The 18,517-nt window shown below is 43.5% G+C and overlaps 1 protein-coding gene across 1 annotated transcript in view; it reads right to left on the bottom strand.

Moving 5' to 3' along the window:
- Positions 1-18,517, bottom strand: part of LOC144798021 (polycystin-1-like protein 2) — an 849,694-nt gene that overhangs the window by 403,070 nt on the left and 428,107 nt on the right. The window contains exons 20-21 of the mRNA XM_078668807.1: positions 8,015-8,141; positions 1,137-1,268 (exon numbers count right to left, since the gene is read on the bottom strand). Coding sequence (XP_078524933.1) covers positions 1,137-1,268; positions 8,015-8,141 — 259 coding nt within the window. The remainder of the gene's footprint in view (positions 1-1,136; positions 1,269-8,014; positions 8,142-18,517) is intronic.

Here is an 18,517-nt window from a genome sequence, read left to right as displayed (position 1 = left end):
GTCCCCAAGATACCACGTCTGAGGTAGAGGTAGGCAGGGATGGGTTAAGAAATTGAGATAGTTAAATAGAGGTGACATAGAAAGAGAAATCACTTTCCCTGGGGGGCCCTGGGCAATAGGCCACTATGCCCATTCCTTGAAACGTCTATGTCTGAAGCCCCTCTGCTCTGTGTAGTAGAATGGAGTTGGGAATTCAATTTTACTGAATTTCAAATTACCTGTATTTTTATCTATGCAACTCTGCTGAAGTGCAGAAAGGGTTTTCCCACAGACACATGAGCATCGAAACAGTGACCCCCAGACTGAACTGCTCTGGAAAAGACAGGGCTTCTGCCTGCGAGATACCTTGATTACAATAGTCATGTACACGCATGAAAAGTTGGAATACTCTAATGCTTCTTCAGCATTTTCATTATAAGTGTGTGCACCCTGAATATCGACCCCAGAATATAGATGGAATACAGTATTCAGGACATAAAATAAAAAATCAAAAAAGAAATATTGACAGGTAAGTAAGTCTAGATTTTCCATGCCTAACTCCACGTCTGTGTACCTAAGTGGTACATATATCTTCAAGGTATGTAAATGTGAAGCAATAGCTTACCTATATGCACTTACCTTTTGATTTCTTGTCCCTAAATATTCTGTCCTGAATATTCTTCCATTTTGATATTCTGAGCGTCAATATTCAGTAGTACAAATCCTTTATACTACCTAATTTGTCATTAAAATACATCTATTTAAGTAGGGCAAAAAGAATAATGTTAATGCGAAATTTAGATTAAGAAAATCCTTTGTGCATTGCAGGACTACACAGATCTGCATTTACCTCACTTGGAGACATGTTTAAGGTTGCAATGATGCATCATCCTATGTTGCCTCCCTGTAACCTCTGCATGGGGCACCTTGTGTCTCATGTCTGGGTTTTCAAGCTTTGCTCTTACAGGGCCGCTTATTCAAAAAGCATATCCATGGGAGTTCAAAATGAGCTTCCATTGATTAGTGGAGAACAAGGGCATACCGCCACCCAACCTCCACCTCCCCATATTATTAAAGTCACAGGTTCGGATATTTTAAATCAGCATTGATATCAAAATCCACACTGGAATGAGCAATAAAGATCAACTGGTCTTTACCTCTATGGGCTCCTTTAAGCCGTTAACAGGTATAACTTGTCCGTCTGTGCTGGTAAGACTCAAACCACCCACGGCACCACTTATCTCAAAACCATCACTCGCGGAGAATGGGTTCATTGTAAAGCTCATCATCTGAAACAGAAAACATTTATATTTCCAGTTTAATTTAAAAAATAATTGTAATGAATTGAGTGATTAGCTGTGAATGATGTGAGTGCTCCTCAAGTAAAAGGTCTGCACCTTTCTCTTTACTGGGAACCATATACTCCATTGTAGCACTAGGCTCTCATAGGGTTACAAAGGAGACCAGTCCAAAGCCTACTCAGGGGAGGTGATGTGAGTTAGTACCCCCAGCTCTCTGGCACATTACCAACCCAATAAATCATTGTTCAATCAGTACACTTTCTTTTCAAAAAGAAAAGTACACTCACACATACTACTGAATACTACTCAATTTACACATATGTACAATTAGGTAGAGTGAAATATCTTTGGTGATACCCTCACAACCCCAGCAAGCCTTAACCATAATTTACAGTACTCCTTCATATATGCTTAGACACAATATCTCAGGGAGCAATGATAAACAATGGCTGGTCAACTGGTTTTCTCAGGGTACCACCACATTAATTAAAACAAAAGCATGTTATAATGAATCAATGCACTCCTTTGAAACCAATAGAAATGGTACCATATTTCAATAACGTTCACTAAAATGTATACTGTTTCATTGTCAAAGACATCCTTGATTTCTATACTAATATAATAAAGAGAGAGCCCAAACCTTTGAGGCGGGTAATCTCAGGAACCACAGGACCAATCACAACACCCAATGCAGCGTTGGAAAGGGCAGTTGCAGCAGAAGGACATAGGCTATGCAGACGCCCACCATATACATTTAAAAGGTTAAAGAACATTGCCAGCAAAGTAGTCCCTTGTGGGCGTGTCTGCGTTGTGCTGTGGGCGTGTGCTGGGGGCGTGATAAACGCTGGGAGCGTGTGGTACGTTCCGCCCTTCATGCCATGTCTCATATCGTGTGCTAATCCCACCCTGCTCCCTTTAAATACCCCTGCACCCCATAATCATAACCCACCCTTACTCCTTAAAATACCCCGACACCCTTAAACACTAACCCATCTTAACCCTATAAATATACCCTGTACCCCAAAACCCAAACCTATCCCTAAACCCTAAAAATACCCCCGTACCCCAAAACCCAAACCTAGCCCTGAACCCTATAAATACCCATGTACCTCCAAACCTACCCCTGAACCCTAAAAATACCCCTGTACCCCCAAAACCCAAACCTAGCCCTGAACCCTAAAAATACCACGGTACCCCAAAACTACCCCTGAACCCTAAAATGCCACTGTACCCCAAAATCCAAACCTAGCCCTGAACCCTTAAAATACCCCTGTACCCCAAAACCCAAACCTACCCCTGAACCCTAAAAATACCCATGTACCCCAAAACCCAAACCTAGCCCTGAACCCTAAAAATTACCCTGTAACCCAAAATCCAAACTTACCCCTGAACCCTAAAATACCCCTGTACCCCAAAACCCAAACCTAGCCTTAAACCCTAAAAATACCCCTGTACCCTAAAACCCAAACCTAGCCCTGAACCCTTAAAATACCCTTGTGCCCCCAAACCTACCCCTGAACCCTAAAAATACCCCTGTACCTCACAACCCAAACCTAGCCCTGAACCCTAAAAATAACCCTGTAACCCAAAATCCAAACTTACCCATGAACCCTAAAATACCCCTGTACCCCAAACCCCAAACCTAGCCTTAAACCCTAAAAATACCCCTGTACCCCAAAACATTGCCCTGAACCCTTAAAATGCACCCCTGTACCTCAAAACCCAAACCTACCCCTGAACCCTAAAAATACCCCTGTACCCCAAAACCCAAACCTAGCCCTGAACCCTAAAAATACCAATGTACCCCAAAACCACCCCATAACCCTAAAATACCCCTGTACCCCAAAACACAAACCTAGCCCTGAGCCCTTAAAATACCCCTGTACCCCAAAACTCAAACCTACCCCTAAACCCTAAAAATACCCCTGTATCCCAAAACCCAAACCTAGCCCTGAACCCTAAAAATAACCCTGTACCCCAAAACCCAAACTTACCCCTGGACCCTCAAAATACCCCTGTACCCCAAAACCCAAACCTAGCCTTAAACCCTAAAAATACCTCTGAGCCCTAAAAAAAACCCTATACCCCAAAACCCAAACCTACCCCTGAACCCTAAAAATACCCCTGTACCCCAAAACCCATACCTATCCCTAAACCCTAAAACTACCCCTGTACCCCATAACCCAAAACTATATCTGAATCCTTAAAATACCCAAACATGCCAAAACATATACCTCAGTACCCCAAAACATATATCCCTATACCCATACTTACCTTATCCAAACATAAAAAACAACATGCTTTCACCATTCATGCATTTACAACGAATTTAGTTGTAAATGTATGCGTGGTAAAAGCATATAAAATGGAATGCCATGCGTTATAATGGCATTGCGGAGTCATGGTACTTTCGTAATGAAAGTATGCGGAGTGATGGTATGCGGAAAGAAAGTTGCGGAATAATGGGTGTTTACCCTCCCCCAGTAAGTACATTGGTGGCACGGCGGCCCACATCTCCAGCAACATAATAATATTTTTTCACCACCCATTTGAAAAATGCACAGGTCTCTCTCATTGATGGCCAGCACCGACATACACTTTTAGACACACCTCCCGCCACAAGTTCTAGAATTGCGAACTTTAGAGCTGGGGAGCTACTTTTGAATCTCGGCATCAGCTAAACATCCTGTGATTCCAGGCAAATCGCTTTGTCTCCCCGTGCCTACCACAAATGAATGTGTTCTTCTGTAAAGTAAATTGTGCTCATGCCATGTTGTCGAGTTTGCGCTATATAATATTGCAAGGAAAAATAAAGTAGGGAAACTCGAGTTCACACACTACAGAACGCGCACTCCTAAGTGCATCAGCAGTGCACTGTGAATCGGAGCGTTTCACAGGCCTGTCACAGATAAGAAATGCTATCAAAACGAAATCCTACAAAACAATATACTACTGGCCGGCAGCATTTCATACCCAGACAACGTCGGGACGGGCTGCTAGTATTCAATAAAATGCATGCAAGAGTCTTTGCATCACTTTTTTTATGCTTCCACTGCAAGTTTAACCAACAGAAGTACCAATGATCCAGTGCCTTTGTCAAAAAGAAAAGCTCTAGGAGTGCTTGAAAATATTCATAACGTCTCCTTGGGGCATAAATGTAACCTCCTGCATATCTTAGGATGGCAAATACATACCATTGTGGGCTGCTGGAGCAGCATTGCCACAATGCTGGCAGATCACCAGAACACTTGGAAATTCATTGGTGGTGTCCCAGCACTTCCTGGAGCACACCATGATCCAAATATGCACCATTCTGGGTTCACAAAGATGCTAATGAGACACTCCTTTGCTCTGAAGGGTCAATATTAAATGAGCAGCCTTGCCATTTGTGGAAATGCTTTTTTCCTGGATAATGTAGTTCATGCTTTACACTCCCAAGTGTTCTCACCCACTTGGGCACCTGTGTTGTACTTTGCTGGCAGCTAAGGGAGGAGCCCCTGCTGCCCCTGCCGGCTGCATCTTCAGTGTTCCCGCCCACTGGTGTCAATGACTGCAAGAACAGGAGCCATTGTGCTTCCTGCCATAGTTGGTCGCAGGTGGGATGCTTGGTGTGGTTGTGCCCCCAGATACAGGTGTAGGGGATGGGTGGAGCACTCTACAGTCTCTATGATCACTTCTGTCCCGGGGGGGAGGGGTCCCCTGGGACCCTCAGAATTGTATTACTTCGCGGAATGGGTCCCAAAGGTCGTAGATGATCACAGGCAGGGTGCTCTATTAAACCTGCATCCTCATCAAATATGTAATGTTGGTAGTTGCAACAGCCCTTCTGGGCTTAACCCTCCACATGGGGAATTTGGGGCTATATGTACAAATTTTAGGGATTGTGATTACCTAATTGGGATTCTTTGGAATCAAAATTCCTTCCTAATGTATGAAACCCATTGAGTTTCATTGAACAATACCTAACGGAGGTCATATTTAATCTACTTCATGAAAGGTAATTAGGTAGGTCACAATTTGCAAACCATAAGAATCGCGACCATAACAGAAATAGTGGTCTGCTGGGGTCAGCAGACAACCATGTCTGTGATTGTTTTCTAATAAAGCAAACTTGTTTTTTAAATACAGCCCGTTTTCCTTTAAAGAAAAACAGGACGCCCTTAAAAAGAAAAAATTAAGCTTTGAGGTTTCATTTTTTGAAGAGCAGGCAGTGATCCCTTGCCCACTGCCTGCTCTTCAAAAAAAATTCTTTCGACATCCACAAATGGGAAGGGGTCCCCTTTCCACTTGTGAATGATTATCGCCACTCTTGAGGTGTTGGGAAAAAATGAATGCTTTGCAACTATTATTTGGTTGCACAACATTTATACATACCATTGCGATTCGGTATTAAGAAGGAATGCCCTAAACACACCCCTTTCAAATACCGAAACACTAAACACAAATTTCAATTCTAAAACATGTTACTGAATCGCATGTTGTGCTCAGTACATATGGAAAAGCGTTTTTGCAGTTAGTAATGGTCCGATTTTGTGAATCAGACAGTTTCTGACTGCAAAAATGCTTGTGTACATGTGGCACTTATAAACTTGCAGCAGAGAGATATCTGCCCCATTCGCCACCTGAGCACTCCGGAGGACCAGGCGCCGCATGCATTTTTCTTCATCCCCAGTGGGCAAATTTTCACAATCCTGGACGCATTTTACTAATGGTTGAGAGTGCTAACTTCCTGAGTACATTTGTCTGGCCTCCTGATTTCTACACTTTGCTTTTCATTGGAAATTGATTTTGAGGACTCCCATCACCAGACTTGTCCTCCACCTAAGTTCTTGATAATCTCTCCTGCTTTGGGGGTGTCTCTACAGCCCCTCCACAGTCGACACACAGAGCACCCTATCTGACACAGCTGCCTGATCCCTTCCCTCTACAATTTTAAAGAGGAACCCCTCCTGTGTCTGACCTTCCCCCTTTGTTTCTGTGATCTTGGGCTACCCTAGGCCAGCTGCAGTGTAAAGAGGTAATCAGCACACGAAGTGTTCCTCTCCACACATTCCTTTTCCAGGAACTCGGCCAAACACTAATAAATGGCTCTCTTGTGTGGGGAGGCACTTGATCCTCCTGCTGACCAGCAGAGTAATTAACCTGGCCCAGTAGGGGGAACAAAGGCCACAAATCTGATTATGGCTGTGCCAGGAAAATATGATCATGTTCAAAGTGCCATAAGGAGTACAGTTATCACAAAAGTGACAGTGGGTCTGCACACGGTGAACCTGTTTACCCATAAATTGATAAATGACCAGTATCTCTAGGCCTAAGTTTAGCAAAACTATTCTGTGACGCCAGTTCCACCCATAAGGTATAATGCAGTGAGCGTGCAGCCTTTTCAGTAAACCACTACAGACCTACCATATGTATGCCCACTCACATTATAAGGCCTTAACCTTCACACATGTGCACATGTTTGTATGTAATCAGCTCAGATCCTGTTTCTCCAGCTGCTAAACAGAGACCTGCTCTTAAAAAGTGGGCACTGGTGGTTAGCACTCACAGCCCATTTCCACAGAATATACTGTGAGTGAGACCCAGTTGGTTAGACTCACTCACAGTAAAAGTCCAAAACTGGGTAGTCAGAAACCAAAAACCTAGGGGATTAAATGTTCAGAAACTATTTCCTAAAATAATTTAAGCATGACTATAACTGTCAATGTTGCATTTATTTTCCAGATGCATGTAAATGGACATCTAAGTGGGAGCACAGACTTGATGAAATAGTAAAATTGTCTTTGACATTTAGTTGTATGCAATTTTATTTAATGAGAAATCAAAACCTTGATCTTCAAGTGTCTATCGACTAGGTCTCCTTTTTGTAATTCCTCAAGGAAATCACCAAGGTGGGCTAGGATATGTGAAGAAGTTTTAACAGCCTAGTCCCTTTAAGTATTAACCCAGGTATCGAGAGAGGCAGTAATTATGTGTGTACTAAAATGTGTAATTGCAAGAAGAAATAAGAATTGCACAGTCCCTTGCCTCGTTGATTAATGTGAATATAAGGACCAGGGGTGTGGTCCTGGGGAAGGCCGAGGCTGTACGATTTGAAAGACTGATCATGACGAGACTGGATTAACTCCTAGTAGCAATATGATGTTAAATCAGAGATGCACTTCTTAGAGTAGACTGTTACCTGTGACCGTGCTGAGTAAGAGAAAGGGAAATGGGATGGATTGGGATACACTAGATGGACAGAGGCATAAATATACCAGTATAGCGAGTGAGATGAAGTCGTGGGAGAAGAGGGTAGAGACAGAGATGAAGTAGAAGACAAACAGGAGACAATCTCTTTTAAATATACATTTTTTGAATAATGTGAAAAGTACCTTGAGCACCAACTGAAGGGTGGAATGTTCTCTACTTACTTCTTGAAGTGGTGAAATCCTTTCCAAGCTGTTATTGGTTTGCTCTTTATTTTTTTGTGTCTGTCACGCTTTAATGTACAGCCTGTGAATTAATTCTGAGTTGGAAGCACTTAATAAATGCCGGCTTGTCTGTGAGTGCTCATGTAGAATATTAAAACTGACCAATAATCCCCCCGGAATGTTTTTTAAAATGAGTTTATTGGGGTGAGCGATGAAAACATTTTTAAAACAGTGCTAAATGTAAATATTGTTTATGATGTGTGAAAAACATAAATAAGAACATCTGATTGACATAACATGAAGAAAAACGAGTCCACTTGCCCTTAGATCCACCGTTTCTTCACTTTCTCCAGGAATACTGAAGGAGGAGACAGAGGGCAAAGAGAAACTGGCAGAGCTTGAATTGGCAATCTTGACTGATGTCTTGTCCAGATTTTCGGCCTGCAACCTGCCAGAGACACAGCACACAGACTAATAAGAGTAGAGTTCAGTATCTGCACGAAATAAGAACACTTTTACTTCTTGAGACAAAGGTTTCAGGTGGCTGCGGTTTGAAATTGTGTGTGTAATGCTTCTGCTTCTCCAGTTATTATTGATTTTGGCTTTTAAGTGCTGTTTAAGGCCTTCATGTGCCAAGTCGTTTGTAGATATGAAAATGGGATTTTTGCAAGCAGTTGCTAAATGTAAATGTAAATGTAGTATACTTGTAAAGCGCACAGCTGCCCCAGCAACGGGGCTTCCCAGCGCTGTATAACTCTGGGGAACCCGTCCTGGCTTTCCCTGTGGGATGGTCCCTTGCTGGGAGTCCCCAAGGTGGAGCCAGGCATCCCCGGAATTGGTGGAGATTAGACAAGCTAATGCCCAGAGTTGCCGAGTGGAACCCCTGATTAGAGTAAGCACCGAAGCGAGAATTATCGAGTCCGCTGACCCAAGTCCACGACCCTGCCGCGTCGGGAATTGAACCCTGGTCCCAGGCTGACTTCTGCTCTCAGGCCTGCCGCCTCTAACCAGTGAGCCTACTGGCAAGGCCATGATACATTTCTCCACGTACGAGGCATGTGTATGTGGGAATGGTGCATGGTACTGCGAGCTGGGAGCGTGTATGGGTCCTCTGGCTGTGGGCATGGTGGAACTCCACACTCTAACTTTGCAATTGGTTGTGATGCCAGACTAATGCCTAGGAATAGGAAGTGTAGTTTTAGAACAATATCATTTCAATGGTAGTTGGTTTCATTGGTCAATGATTATACGGAATTCTAGTCTTCACAGACGCCATTCAGGTTAGGCAGTGCATTGTCTTATCATCCTGTGACAGCGACTGTTTTAATGAAACACTTCCTGTCTCCATTGAAATATGTAAACAATGGCAATGCAAAAATATGAAAGGTGGAGGGCAAACGAAAATTCAGAAAATTATTGTAAAGACAAGCTTTTAGTTTTGAATGCGTGCGCCAGAAAAGCAGATAATCCTTAAAAAAAAAAAAGGAAACAAATAACTAGTCAAATATAAAAACATGATGGACAAAAAAATGTATGATTCACCCTATTTCCCTCCGTAGAGGCTTAGAAATATTAGCCAAGTGCTGCTCAGCAAAACTGACGATCAGTTAAAGGTGTCACACATGACATATATTCCTGCACGTTTGCAGGCGTGCATGTCGTCATGTATGTGAACTGTGCTGGCCTTCTCAATGTTCCTGGGTGATATCTACAAACATAGATCTGTGTAGAGAATATATCTACCTAAAATATCATAAGGGATACCTTGTGAGTAAAGCAGATGGTGTAACATCGGGGTCAATAAATGCATTTTCTTGTGTGCATTAGGGCTATAGCACCCTTGCTTTGTCACTGCAAACAGCTTACTGTCTGTTGCTCAAATGCACTTGAAAGAAAAGCTGAAAGTGCAATACTGTGTATGCCAAAATGTCACGTTATTTGGGCAAGCAGTCTTATTATTCATTTCTGTGCATCACTGGTACTCTCCTGGTGCAGGTCGTCGTGTGCTCCCCTAGTAAACATCACCACATGCTTCTTTGCTCTTCTTCACCTCATTGTCCTCTGATGTATATCATGTTTTGCTCACTGTTGTGTATCCTCCTGTGCTCTGCAGGTGCACTTGTCCCTGGGCCATCTCTTGCCACAGTTATGTATAACTTTTGTTATTTGTTCATTGATGTCTATATGTATTTTGATTAGTGTGTATGGATGCATACCTATTGGCTTGGTCAAAGCTATTTTTTTTACAGGTTTACATGTTGTGGCAGGATGGTCCCTAGCAAGATTAGCAGATGTTTAAACCCCCCTTCGTGCATTTTTGTATATTTTTCAGCCTCAGCGCACACAACAATCATGCAGGTAAGCACAGGATCTCTTTTAGTTGGTGACATAGAGATCCAGAAGGTGCCTTTGGGGTTTGGAGGGGCGTACCAAGTGTGTCCTTATTGGCAAGAGATACTATCATCAGCTCGATAGATAAACTGAGCCTGGCCGGTCCCAGGATTTCTGTTTCCGGTCCAGGGAGGACCTGGCTTGGCAGTTCGGGCTGGACTTTTCCCATGAGGCACAGGGTCAAGACTGATTTGCATATGGCTAGGTCTGAACTGGGGTGGCGAAGTGAGCTAAAGAATGATGATGGATTCAACCCAGTTCTGTGACTGGGGGTGAGTGTCTGAAAAGTTGCAGCACTCCGTCCATTAACTCCTTGCGTCTCCTTGCATTTGCAGTGGCGATAGCATGCAATTGGTAGTAATGGGACCAGCCTTTTTACCTGTGACTTCCGAAGGGTGAGCAGCCTACTGGCAAGGCCATGATACATTTCTCCACGTACGAGGCAGGTGTATGTGGGACTGGTGCATGGTAGTGCGAGCTGGGAGCGTGTATGGGTCCTCTGGCTGTGGGCATGGTGGAATCCGGTGTGGCTTGCCACTGGAGGCATACTGCACAAAATGGTTGTGGAGGTAGCCTGCATGGCCAACAATGTGTAAGACTTCAATTCCTATCATCTTTGTGTAGGAGTGATGGATACAGTTATCTCATAAGAAACACAGGGGCAGTCACTGGACATGTCCTGCTTCTGTCCTTCCTTAATGCCACACTCAGGTGTAAGGAGAGAAATGTAATATAAAAGGAGTCATGTATGTAGGTGGATATGCTAGGTGGAATTGCAAGCTCTCTGATTGGTGCAGCAAAAATTAATACAAGTGTCAGGCAGGAGAAGTAGTATTTAGCTGCTGCACTATGTTAGTCTGATAGCTCCTATTTTCATTAGACGGACTGCTGAAAATAAATATTGTCTTTAAAAAATGCATTTGAGCAAAGGTATTTGCTATAATAGCTTGTGTGTATACCACTGCATTGTATGCACTGCACTGAAATACGTCACTCATTTAAACCTGGCTCAACATGTGTTTATAGGATATTTCCTGTCTGGCGAGAAATGTAAGGCAAGCAGAATAAAATAATTTGTATCCTAGTGACTTTGCTATTTTCATCTATTATTTCTTAAATGCTAATATAGGAAAACAGCTTAGTTCTCTGACAGACTGGCTGACTGATAAGATATTTTATGCACACTTTACAACTCCTTTAAAAGCAGAAAAACTCAAGTATGTGTAATTGTCAACATAATAAAACCAATTGCATGTGTTGTTTTAAGAAAATGAAAAGGTTAATACATACAAGTTTCCACGTAACTTAAACTACCAGATTACTCCATATACAACAAACAACGTTTCAAGACACAGTAATTCAGTTAAATAAATCTGTGAATTCAGGGAATATTTAATTGCTTTATTAGAACCAATTGGATTAGCACGTGTAGTGACAATGATGGGTAAAAAGAAGGCCCGAGGTTATATTCATGGTGTTTGGTTTACTTGGAACCTCAAGTATGACGTGTTAGCATGGATGCAGTACTGCTTAGTATAGTTCATTCGGCAAATACGCTTTAGATGCTAACAGTAATAAGCATTTTATAAATAGGAACTTGGAAATGGGAACATTAGGAGTGGAAATTAAATATAAATATTTATAAAAGTAAAAAGAAGAGAGGTTGGGACAGGAAACTGATTGTAGCTGAGAAAAAGGGAGGGGACTGAGGAGAAAAGAGGACAGGATGCGGTTATTGAGTTGCAGTGCTGTGTTGCTGTATGTGTATAATTATACCAAAGAGGCCAAGGATGGAAAGGGCATGCAGAGAGCAGGGTATTGTCTCCTACAGGTGATCTTTCAAAAGAGGGAAAGATTGAATGTGTATGAGGTCTAGACGGTTTCATCATACAATAAAAGAAATATCTCCAACGAGAAGCTATGGGTGAATGTATGTGTTGATGGCATTAATTACTCTATTTCAAAGTCACTTTTCTTCTGCACAGAAGTTCAAAATTAAGCCTGTATCTGTGCATGCATCTACCAGTCCCTTCTGGAATCTTCCATCCGTCCATCAGATAGTCAGTTCACACATCTGTCATCCACGTGTGCCTTTTTGTATGTGTATCTATGTGTGCGTCTGCAGCTGTGTAGTTAGTGTCTGTAAATATGCCTCTGTGTATGTTGTGGCTGTATGTACGTTGTTATTACGCATAGGTGCCTGTACATCTGTTGACTTGTGTTCATGTGTGCCTGTAAGACTGCTGGCATGTGCGCTTGTATGTCTGTTTACCTGTGCATGGGAACTCGAATGTCTGGTGACCAAGTCTGTATTTGTATCGGAGATTGGCTGCCCGTTTACCATTCATCTGTGCCTTGGTTGTAAGTGTATGTGTTTTTATCCGTGCTGTGTGTGACATACATGAACCTCTATGGGCGTGTATTTGTTCTCTGCCTGTTGTGTGTCCACACATAGCTGCTGCCTGTATTTATCTTTGTGTATTTGCTACTGTCTGTACGTCTGTTGATCTGCACGTTTGCGTGTTTGTGTGTCTGTGGATGCATGTGTGTCTATGTGTGCCTGTGTGCCTATTTTACTGTTTAGAGAGGTGTTTGGAACTTGTTCATTCGTGGTTTTCCCCAGTAGGCACATACATGCCAGCAATTCTGCTCTGCATACACGTATGATCTAGTCTTCACGCCTGCACATATCTTGTCTATCTTTATTTGCGTGGTATACAAACATCAAACATTAACCTACTGGCTTTATCAGTGCTTGACTTTTAATGACGTGATCTCTGAAAAAGCGAACAATGCAGGGTGATGGTGACTGTTCAGTGACGCGTCAAACCCCTCTGCAATGTCACGGTTCTGGTCATTCCAAACTGCACGCGCGTTTTAATGTCGCATTTTCTTAAACAATAAAGTCTCAAAGCCGTGACTCAAACGATTTCATTTGTAGGCATCAAATGGGTGGGATGATGTATATCACCCATCAGTACTTCAGTCATCCCGCCCACTGTCGACACCATATATTCAATGAACTGTGCACGTTCCTGAAACAACCCACTCGCCGCCCTCACACGCCTGCACGCCTCATTCCCGCCCCCACACAGACGTACACGACACAATGCACGCCGTTACTAATCCGACCAGCCGTACAAGGCATCCCGTCATCAAATGACTGAGTTCGCGATTGACATTCAGTCGAGTGTGTCACTCGGCCCCATCTTTCACGATCAGTTGTCACTGCTCAGCGCGTTTATCCACTGTTCAGAAACACCAGCGCGCGCTGAATCTTGCAGGTGACCCCGGCGTGTTCTGTCTTTGTTTTTTCCCTGCCCTCCCTTCATTTTGCTAATTCTCACCTCATTATTCGTGTAATACAATACATTTATGCCTCTTTCATTTGCTCTTCTTCCCTTACTGTCTCAATCTGTCTCTTTACCCTAGGTGGAATATTAGCATGTTTGGCTGTCTTGAAAGCTAAATAAGCCCTACTGTCCACTATTTATGACAATGCCAGAGGTTAATGTCCTGTCCATGCAGTGTTAACTGATGTTAATGACGCACGCCGCAATTATGGGCCTAAAACCAGGGAGTGGGTGCTGAAGGAAAGGAAGCGCAATTAACAGCTCTTAACCTCAAATTAGCATTAGCACCAACTCCCCCAAATCTCACTCAAAATAGGGAGACAAAGAGGCCAATCATTCTTTGTCATGTATGTCCCACTGAACCAATAGCGTAGTCTCAGAATTCTGATTCGCTTAACCAAATCCCTCCCAAGTGGGCAAGTCTCTTGAGCTCTCCGGCCCATGTATGCACCCCTGCACCCACACTTTCCCTGTGCTCACAGATAATTCGGTGATGGTGCAAAAGGCCGCAGCTTTTGTTAACATATTTAACATATTGTCATACAAAACAGGCAATATCTATTTCAAACCAGTAGTTCACGCCTCCTCATTTGGAGTTCCTGTCCAGTCCATATCCTTCTCAGCACAGCCGTTTTGCCAACGCCCGGAGCCAATGCCCCTTCTCAGCAGGTCTAACGCTTCTTTTGCGGCCTCTAGGCTACACCTTGCTGCTGAGTATTGTGGGTGGCCCTCATGCCTGGCCCGTTCTGCAAGTGCTGTCCCCTCCCTCTGCTGACCCCATGCTGACCCGTAGCCTGCTCCCTGTGCCCCTGCCATAAGGCATCCCAAGAGCACAGGTATGAGTGGCTCCTCTTTGGCTATTAGGCTCTGTCTGCTGTCCCTCTGTGCTGTCCCCCGCCTTGCCTGAGCCCATCCCTTGACTGCGGCTGCGACGCCCGCATTGTAGGTTTGGGTGGGTTTCACTGCAAAGGCACATGTCCTGGATGGGGGCACCCCACGCCCTTACGCAGGCCCTTTACCGGTCCGGCTTCGCCTCCCCGGCCCGCGTGCTATCTCAGAGTTCCATAAGGATTCTAGGGGCATATTAGCAACGGCCAGCGATAATCGCTGGCCGTGCTTAGCGATAATTAGATTATTGCAGGCTATCTCTGCTTTTTATCGTAATGGTAGTGCGTAATTAACAACGCGTTACTCCAGGGCGATAAAAATTCTAGAGATAGCGAGGTTATCTCCCTTTTGCAGGGAATATCGCTGGTTTTCCAGCGATGTTCCCTGCAAAAGGGCGATAACCTTGCTGATACGAACCACACCCCCTATGTTAGGGTTGGCTAATTTAAGAATTTAGCAGACGTTAGTTTTTAGAGAAAACAGCAGTTTTCTCCAAAAACTAACGTCTGCTAAAATGCTAGGGCATCCTTGCTGATAGCGCGAAGCCGCGCTATTGACGTCCTGACATGTAGTGTATGTCAGGAACGCCCACTTTGCATCTCATTAGAGATGTAAAGGTAAGTGTAGTGCAAAAGGGTGCTAACATGCGATTATGCATGTTAGCACCCTCTTGTAAATAGGGCGATATTTTTATCTCCGCTTTTTTGGCTTTGTAAGCAAGGACACGAGAGGCACGTGAGTCTACTAACAGTGTACAGGCATTGGTCACATTTCCTTAGCTCGATTCTGCTAAGTAGGGAACAGAGGAACTTGATCCCCAAATGTATCCTTAGACCCTTAGACTGCTCTTCCCTTTATAAGTGGATTATTTGAGGTGTACACGCAACAGGGCATCTGGGGCCATGATGCTGCTCTTCTGCACTTTTGCAAACAGCTGGTTCCAATTTGCTTAATGTTGTTGCTTGCCTAATACAGAACGGAAAATATAAAGATGTGATGCATGATGACATATTAAAGAAAGTTTTTGTTTCAGCCAAAAAGGGAGAGGAGGGAATGCAAGACTATTTAGAATTTTGCAGTGTTTGCTGTTCATCTAACACAAAATAGAACAAGACGCATTTTTCTTTACCCCAAAGTATGGACACATTTCCTATGTGAAAAGTCATGAATATGATTTTATTGTGCCAAGCTGCGTTGTTTTCTCTTGCGAAATGCGGATAATTCGTGCTGGGCTACTAAATGAAAATACGATTTTGCAAAGTTTTTCCACGTGACACCTCGATTTTTAACCTCCATCAGTTCACAGAACCCAAATTCGATATATAATATAAGGTAAAAGAGGTGTCCAAGAGAAGTCGTTATGCTTCCCGCATCCACTTCACTCTTCAGTCTCGGCATTGTTTTGTTTTCTCCTCCCTTTTCCTCACACTCTTTCCTTTCCTATGTCTATCTTTCTTCTATTTTCTTTCCTTCTCTATTCTCCCTTGCTTTCTTTTCCTTCCCTTCTCCCCATTTCTCATTTAGTCATTCTTTTTCCTTATCCACATTTCTCATTAACTTTACCGTTCTTTTTTGCCCTATCTCTTCATGTACTCTCCTTCCTTTCCACAGCAATGACAAACCAAACCACTTCCATGCCTGGATCCTGGTCGCACTGGAGCCTGTGGGGTGTGCACACACTGGCAGTGGGCAGTGTCAGTAGTGAAAATGGATGGCCCCATCATTAGGGATGGAAGGAAGGGACCCTCCTGAGAAAAATGGGAGTCCCTTGTACTTATCTTTTAAACAGTCAGCACTGGATTCAGGAAAAAGGGCAAATTTATTTGTGCCGTAGTCAACACACAACTTGAACAAACAAGAATAGGTGGAAGATCTGGACATGAACAAAACGAAGACATAATTTAGACATATCCAGGGACCCAATCCTGTCTGACATCTGGGACACTCATATAGTTTACCTACTAATACTCCATAGCATTCTAATCTTCTAGTCCCCAGCCAACTTCAATTCAGCCTGTTTTCCATTTGTTTGAATGTGGAACCCAAGTACACTTTGGGTAAAGAACTAATGTGTTTGAACCATTCTTGTAGATCACACTTTCCAACACTACCTCGTCAGAGTATTGTGTGCGGGTTGTCTGTTAGGATACTTACACACACCCCTTCTCTTCATGGCTGTCACATGGTGGACCTCGTCTGTCATTGCGAATCAAATTAGAGTTTGCCTGAGACACCATAAACTACCTCTCATGAGCTTAAACCTATTCACCACCTCAAAAAGTGTTCATCGCATATTCCTGTTTAGTAACAAAAGGACTAAACTCGAGTTATTTTGAAATGTATATGGCAGGATGAAGTTAAATACTCTCTGTGGGCTACTCATGGCAGATTGGCCATGGTATCTAGATGGCATGATCCATCTAGTTCACCAAGCAGGAATGAAGAAGAGGGGGATTGGCGGACACCAGAGATCCTTTCATGATGAAGGGAAATTCAACATAAACACCACAATCTTCAAAGGAGATTTCAAACCGTGGGATTTTTCTCCAGTGCATCTATTTGACTGAGACTTAACTCTAAGAGGTTCTTGGGATTGTTAAAGGATTCCTTCAGATCATGGGGTCAGAAAATCTCACAGGCCTGTTTCTCTCCCCTCCATTTTCTGTAGTGTTATTCAGAAGCTCAGATACAGACACAAATGTATTAGAATTTCAATAGCACTGATCTGGACTTCTCAAATGGGCTGGACTTTGTTGGCAATGGAACATGAAGGAAGATGGAATATTATGTGGTGATGCTGGTTCGGCTTCACAATGCAATACTCTCAGAATACTCCACAGATGGTCCCCGTGTTCACACTAATAAATCCTCATCTCAGTCCTGGTAGAGTGGCAAAGAGCAGTCAGGCTTTACTAGATGAACGTGTTAAGCATTTCAGAGCACCAACATGGACGATAAGTAATTGACACAACTTGAAAGAAATCCAGCACCAATTTATAAAAATAAAGCAGATTTGTATCTTATTTTAGACACTAAAATGAACAAAATTCAGATACATATAACCGGAGTTATAGATTTTAGAGTCAATATAAATCAGCGCAAAATAATACTGTGAAACTTTATCATTGCAATCAATGGTAAAAGCCACTGATGAAAATCAGTCACTTGCAAGTCGAGTTGCGTGGAACTCAAGGAGGGTAAAGGTCATGTGGGTTCTAGGACCAAGCCACGTCAGAAAGTTCAATTTTACCTGGCTCGAGAAGCCTGGGTGCAGAGCTGTCCTGGCTGTCCTTGGTGCTGATGCGTAGCCCCAGGAGAGCGGGTTTTTACCACTTACATGGTGCTGGTGTGGAACAGGGCGCAAAATGTCAACAACAAAGCCATTACTGACGTCAAGTGAAGGTTTTGCAGAGTTCCCTTGAGGTGCAGCATCGAGTACATGTGGTGGTTGCCAGATTGGTGACCACTAAGCCTTACTGCCAACCTCAGATTTGCCTGGGTGCCATCCCATGTTATCCTATAGACCGCCTATCACTTATAATGTCCTTTCATGGTAAAGGCTGCTATAGGGACATATGAGTTTGCACTTACATGGCCACACCTTTAAAAGAATGCACCCTGCCTCCTGGGCTTTAGAAGTCCTTCCTTCGGGGTGACTTACATGAATTGGAGGTAGTCCTTGTGACTGTGCCACATATGATGAGGGCATAGTAGAGTTTGAGCGGTTTGCATAACACCTGCAGTCTGCAATGGCAGGCCAGCTGTCAGTAGTTTACCTGGGTGACCCACAGTGGCACACACAGTGCTTCAGGCACTGGCGACCCCTTTAACACATATGCCCTGGGTACCACTGGTACCATATACTAGGGACTTTTTAGGGGATTAAATCCCTTTGTTAGTTGGGATTACCAATTTACATTTACCAGTTTTAGGGAGAGAGCACTGGGGCCAGGGCAGCAGGCTCCAGTGCACTGTTAGAGTTGAAAATCAGCATCCAGTAGTCCAACTGGGGCAAAAAGTGGGGAACCCTGGGAGACTCAGCCCAACCCTGGGAGAGTCTTCCTTACTTGTCAGCAATGAAGAATGGAAAGAAAACTGGCTGAACTGTTGCAGGGCCTGCTCTGCCTCACATCCTCCTGTCAGGGTCCCTACCACTGGGCAGTCGGCCCAACTCAACAGCAACAGGACCCAA

This window comes from Lissotriton helveticus, chromosome 12 (genome assembly GCF_964261635.1).
Source record: "Lissotriton helveticus chromosome 12, aLisHel1.1, whole genome shotgun sequence".
NCBI classification, from domain to species: Eukaryota; Metazoa; Chordata; class Amphibia; order Caudata; family Salamandridae; genus Lissotriton; species Lissotriton helveticus.
This window is presented reverse-complemented; position numbering and strand designations above follow the sequence as displayed.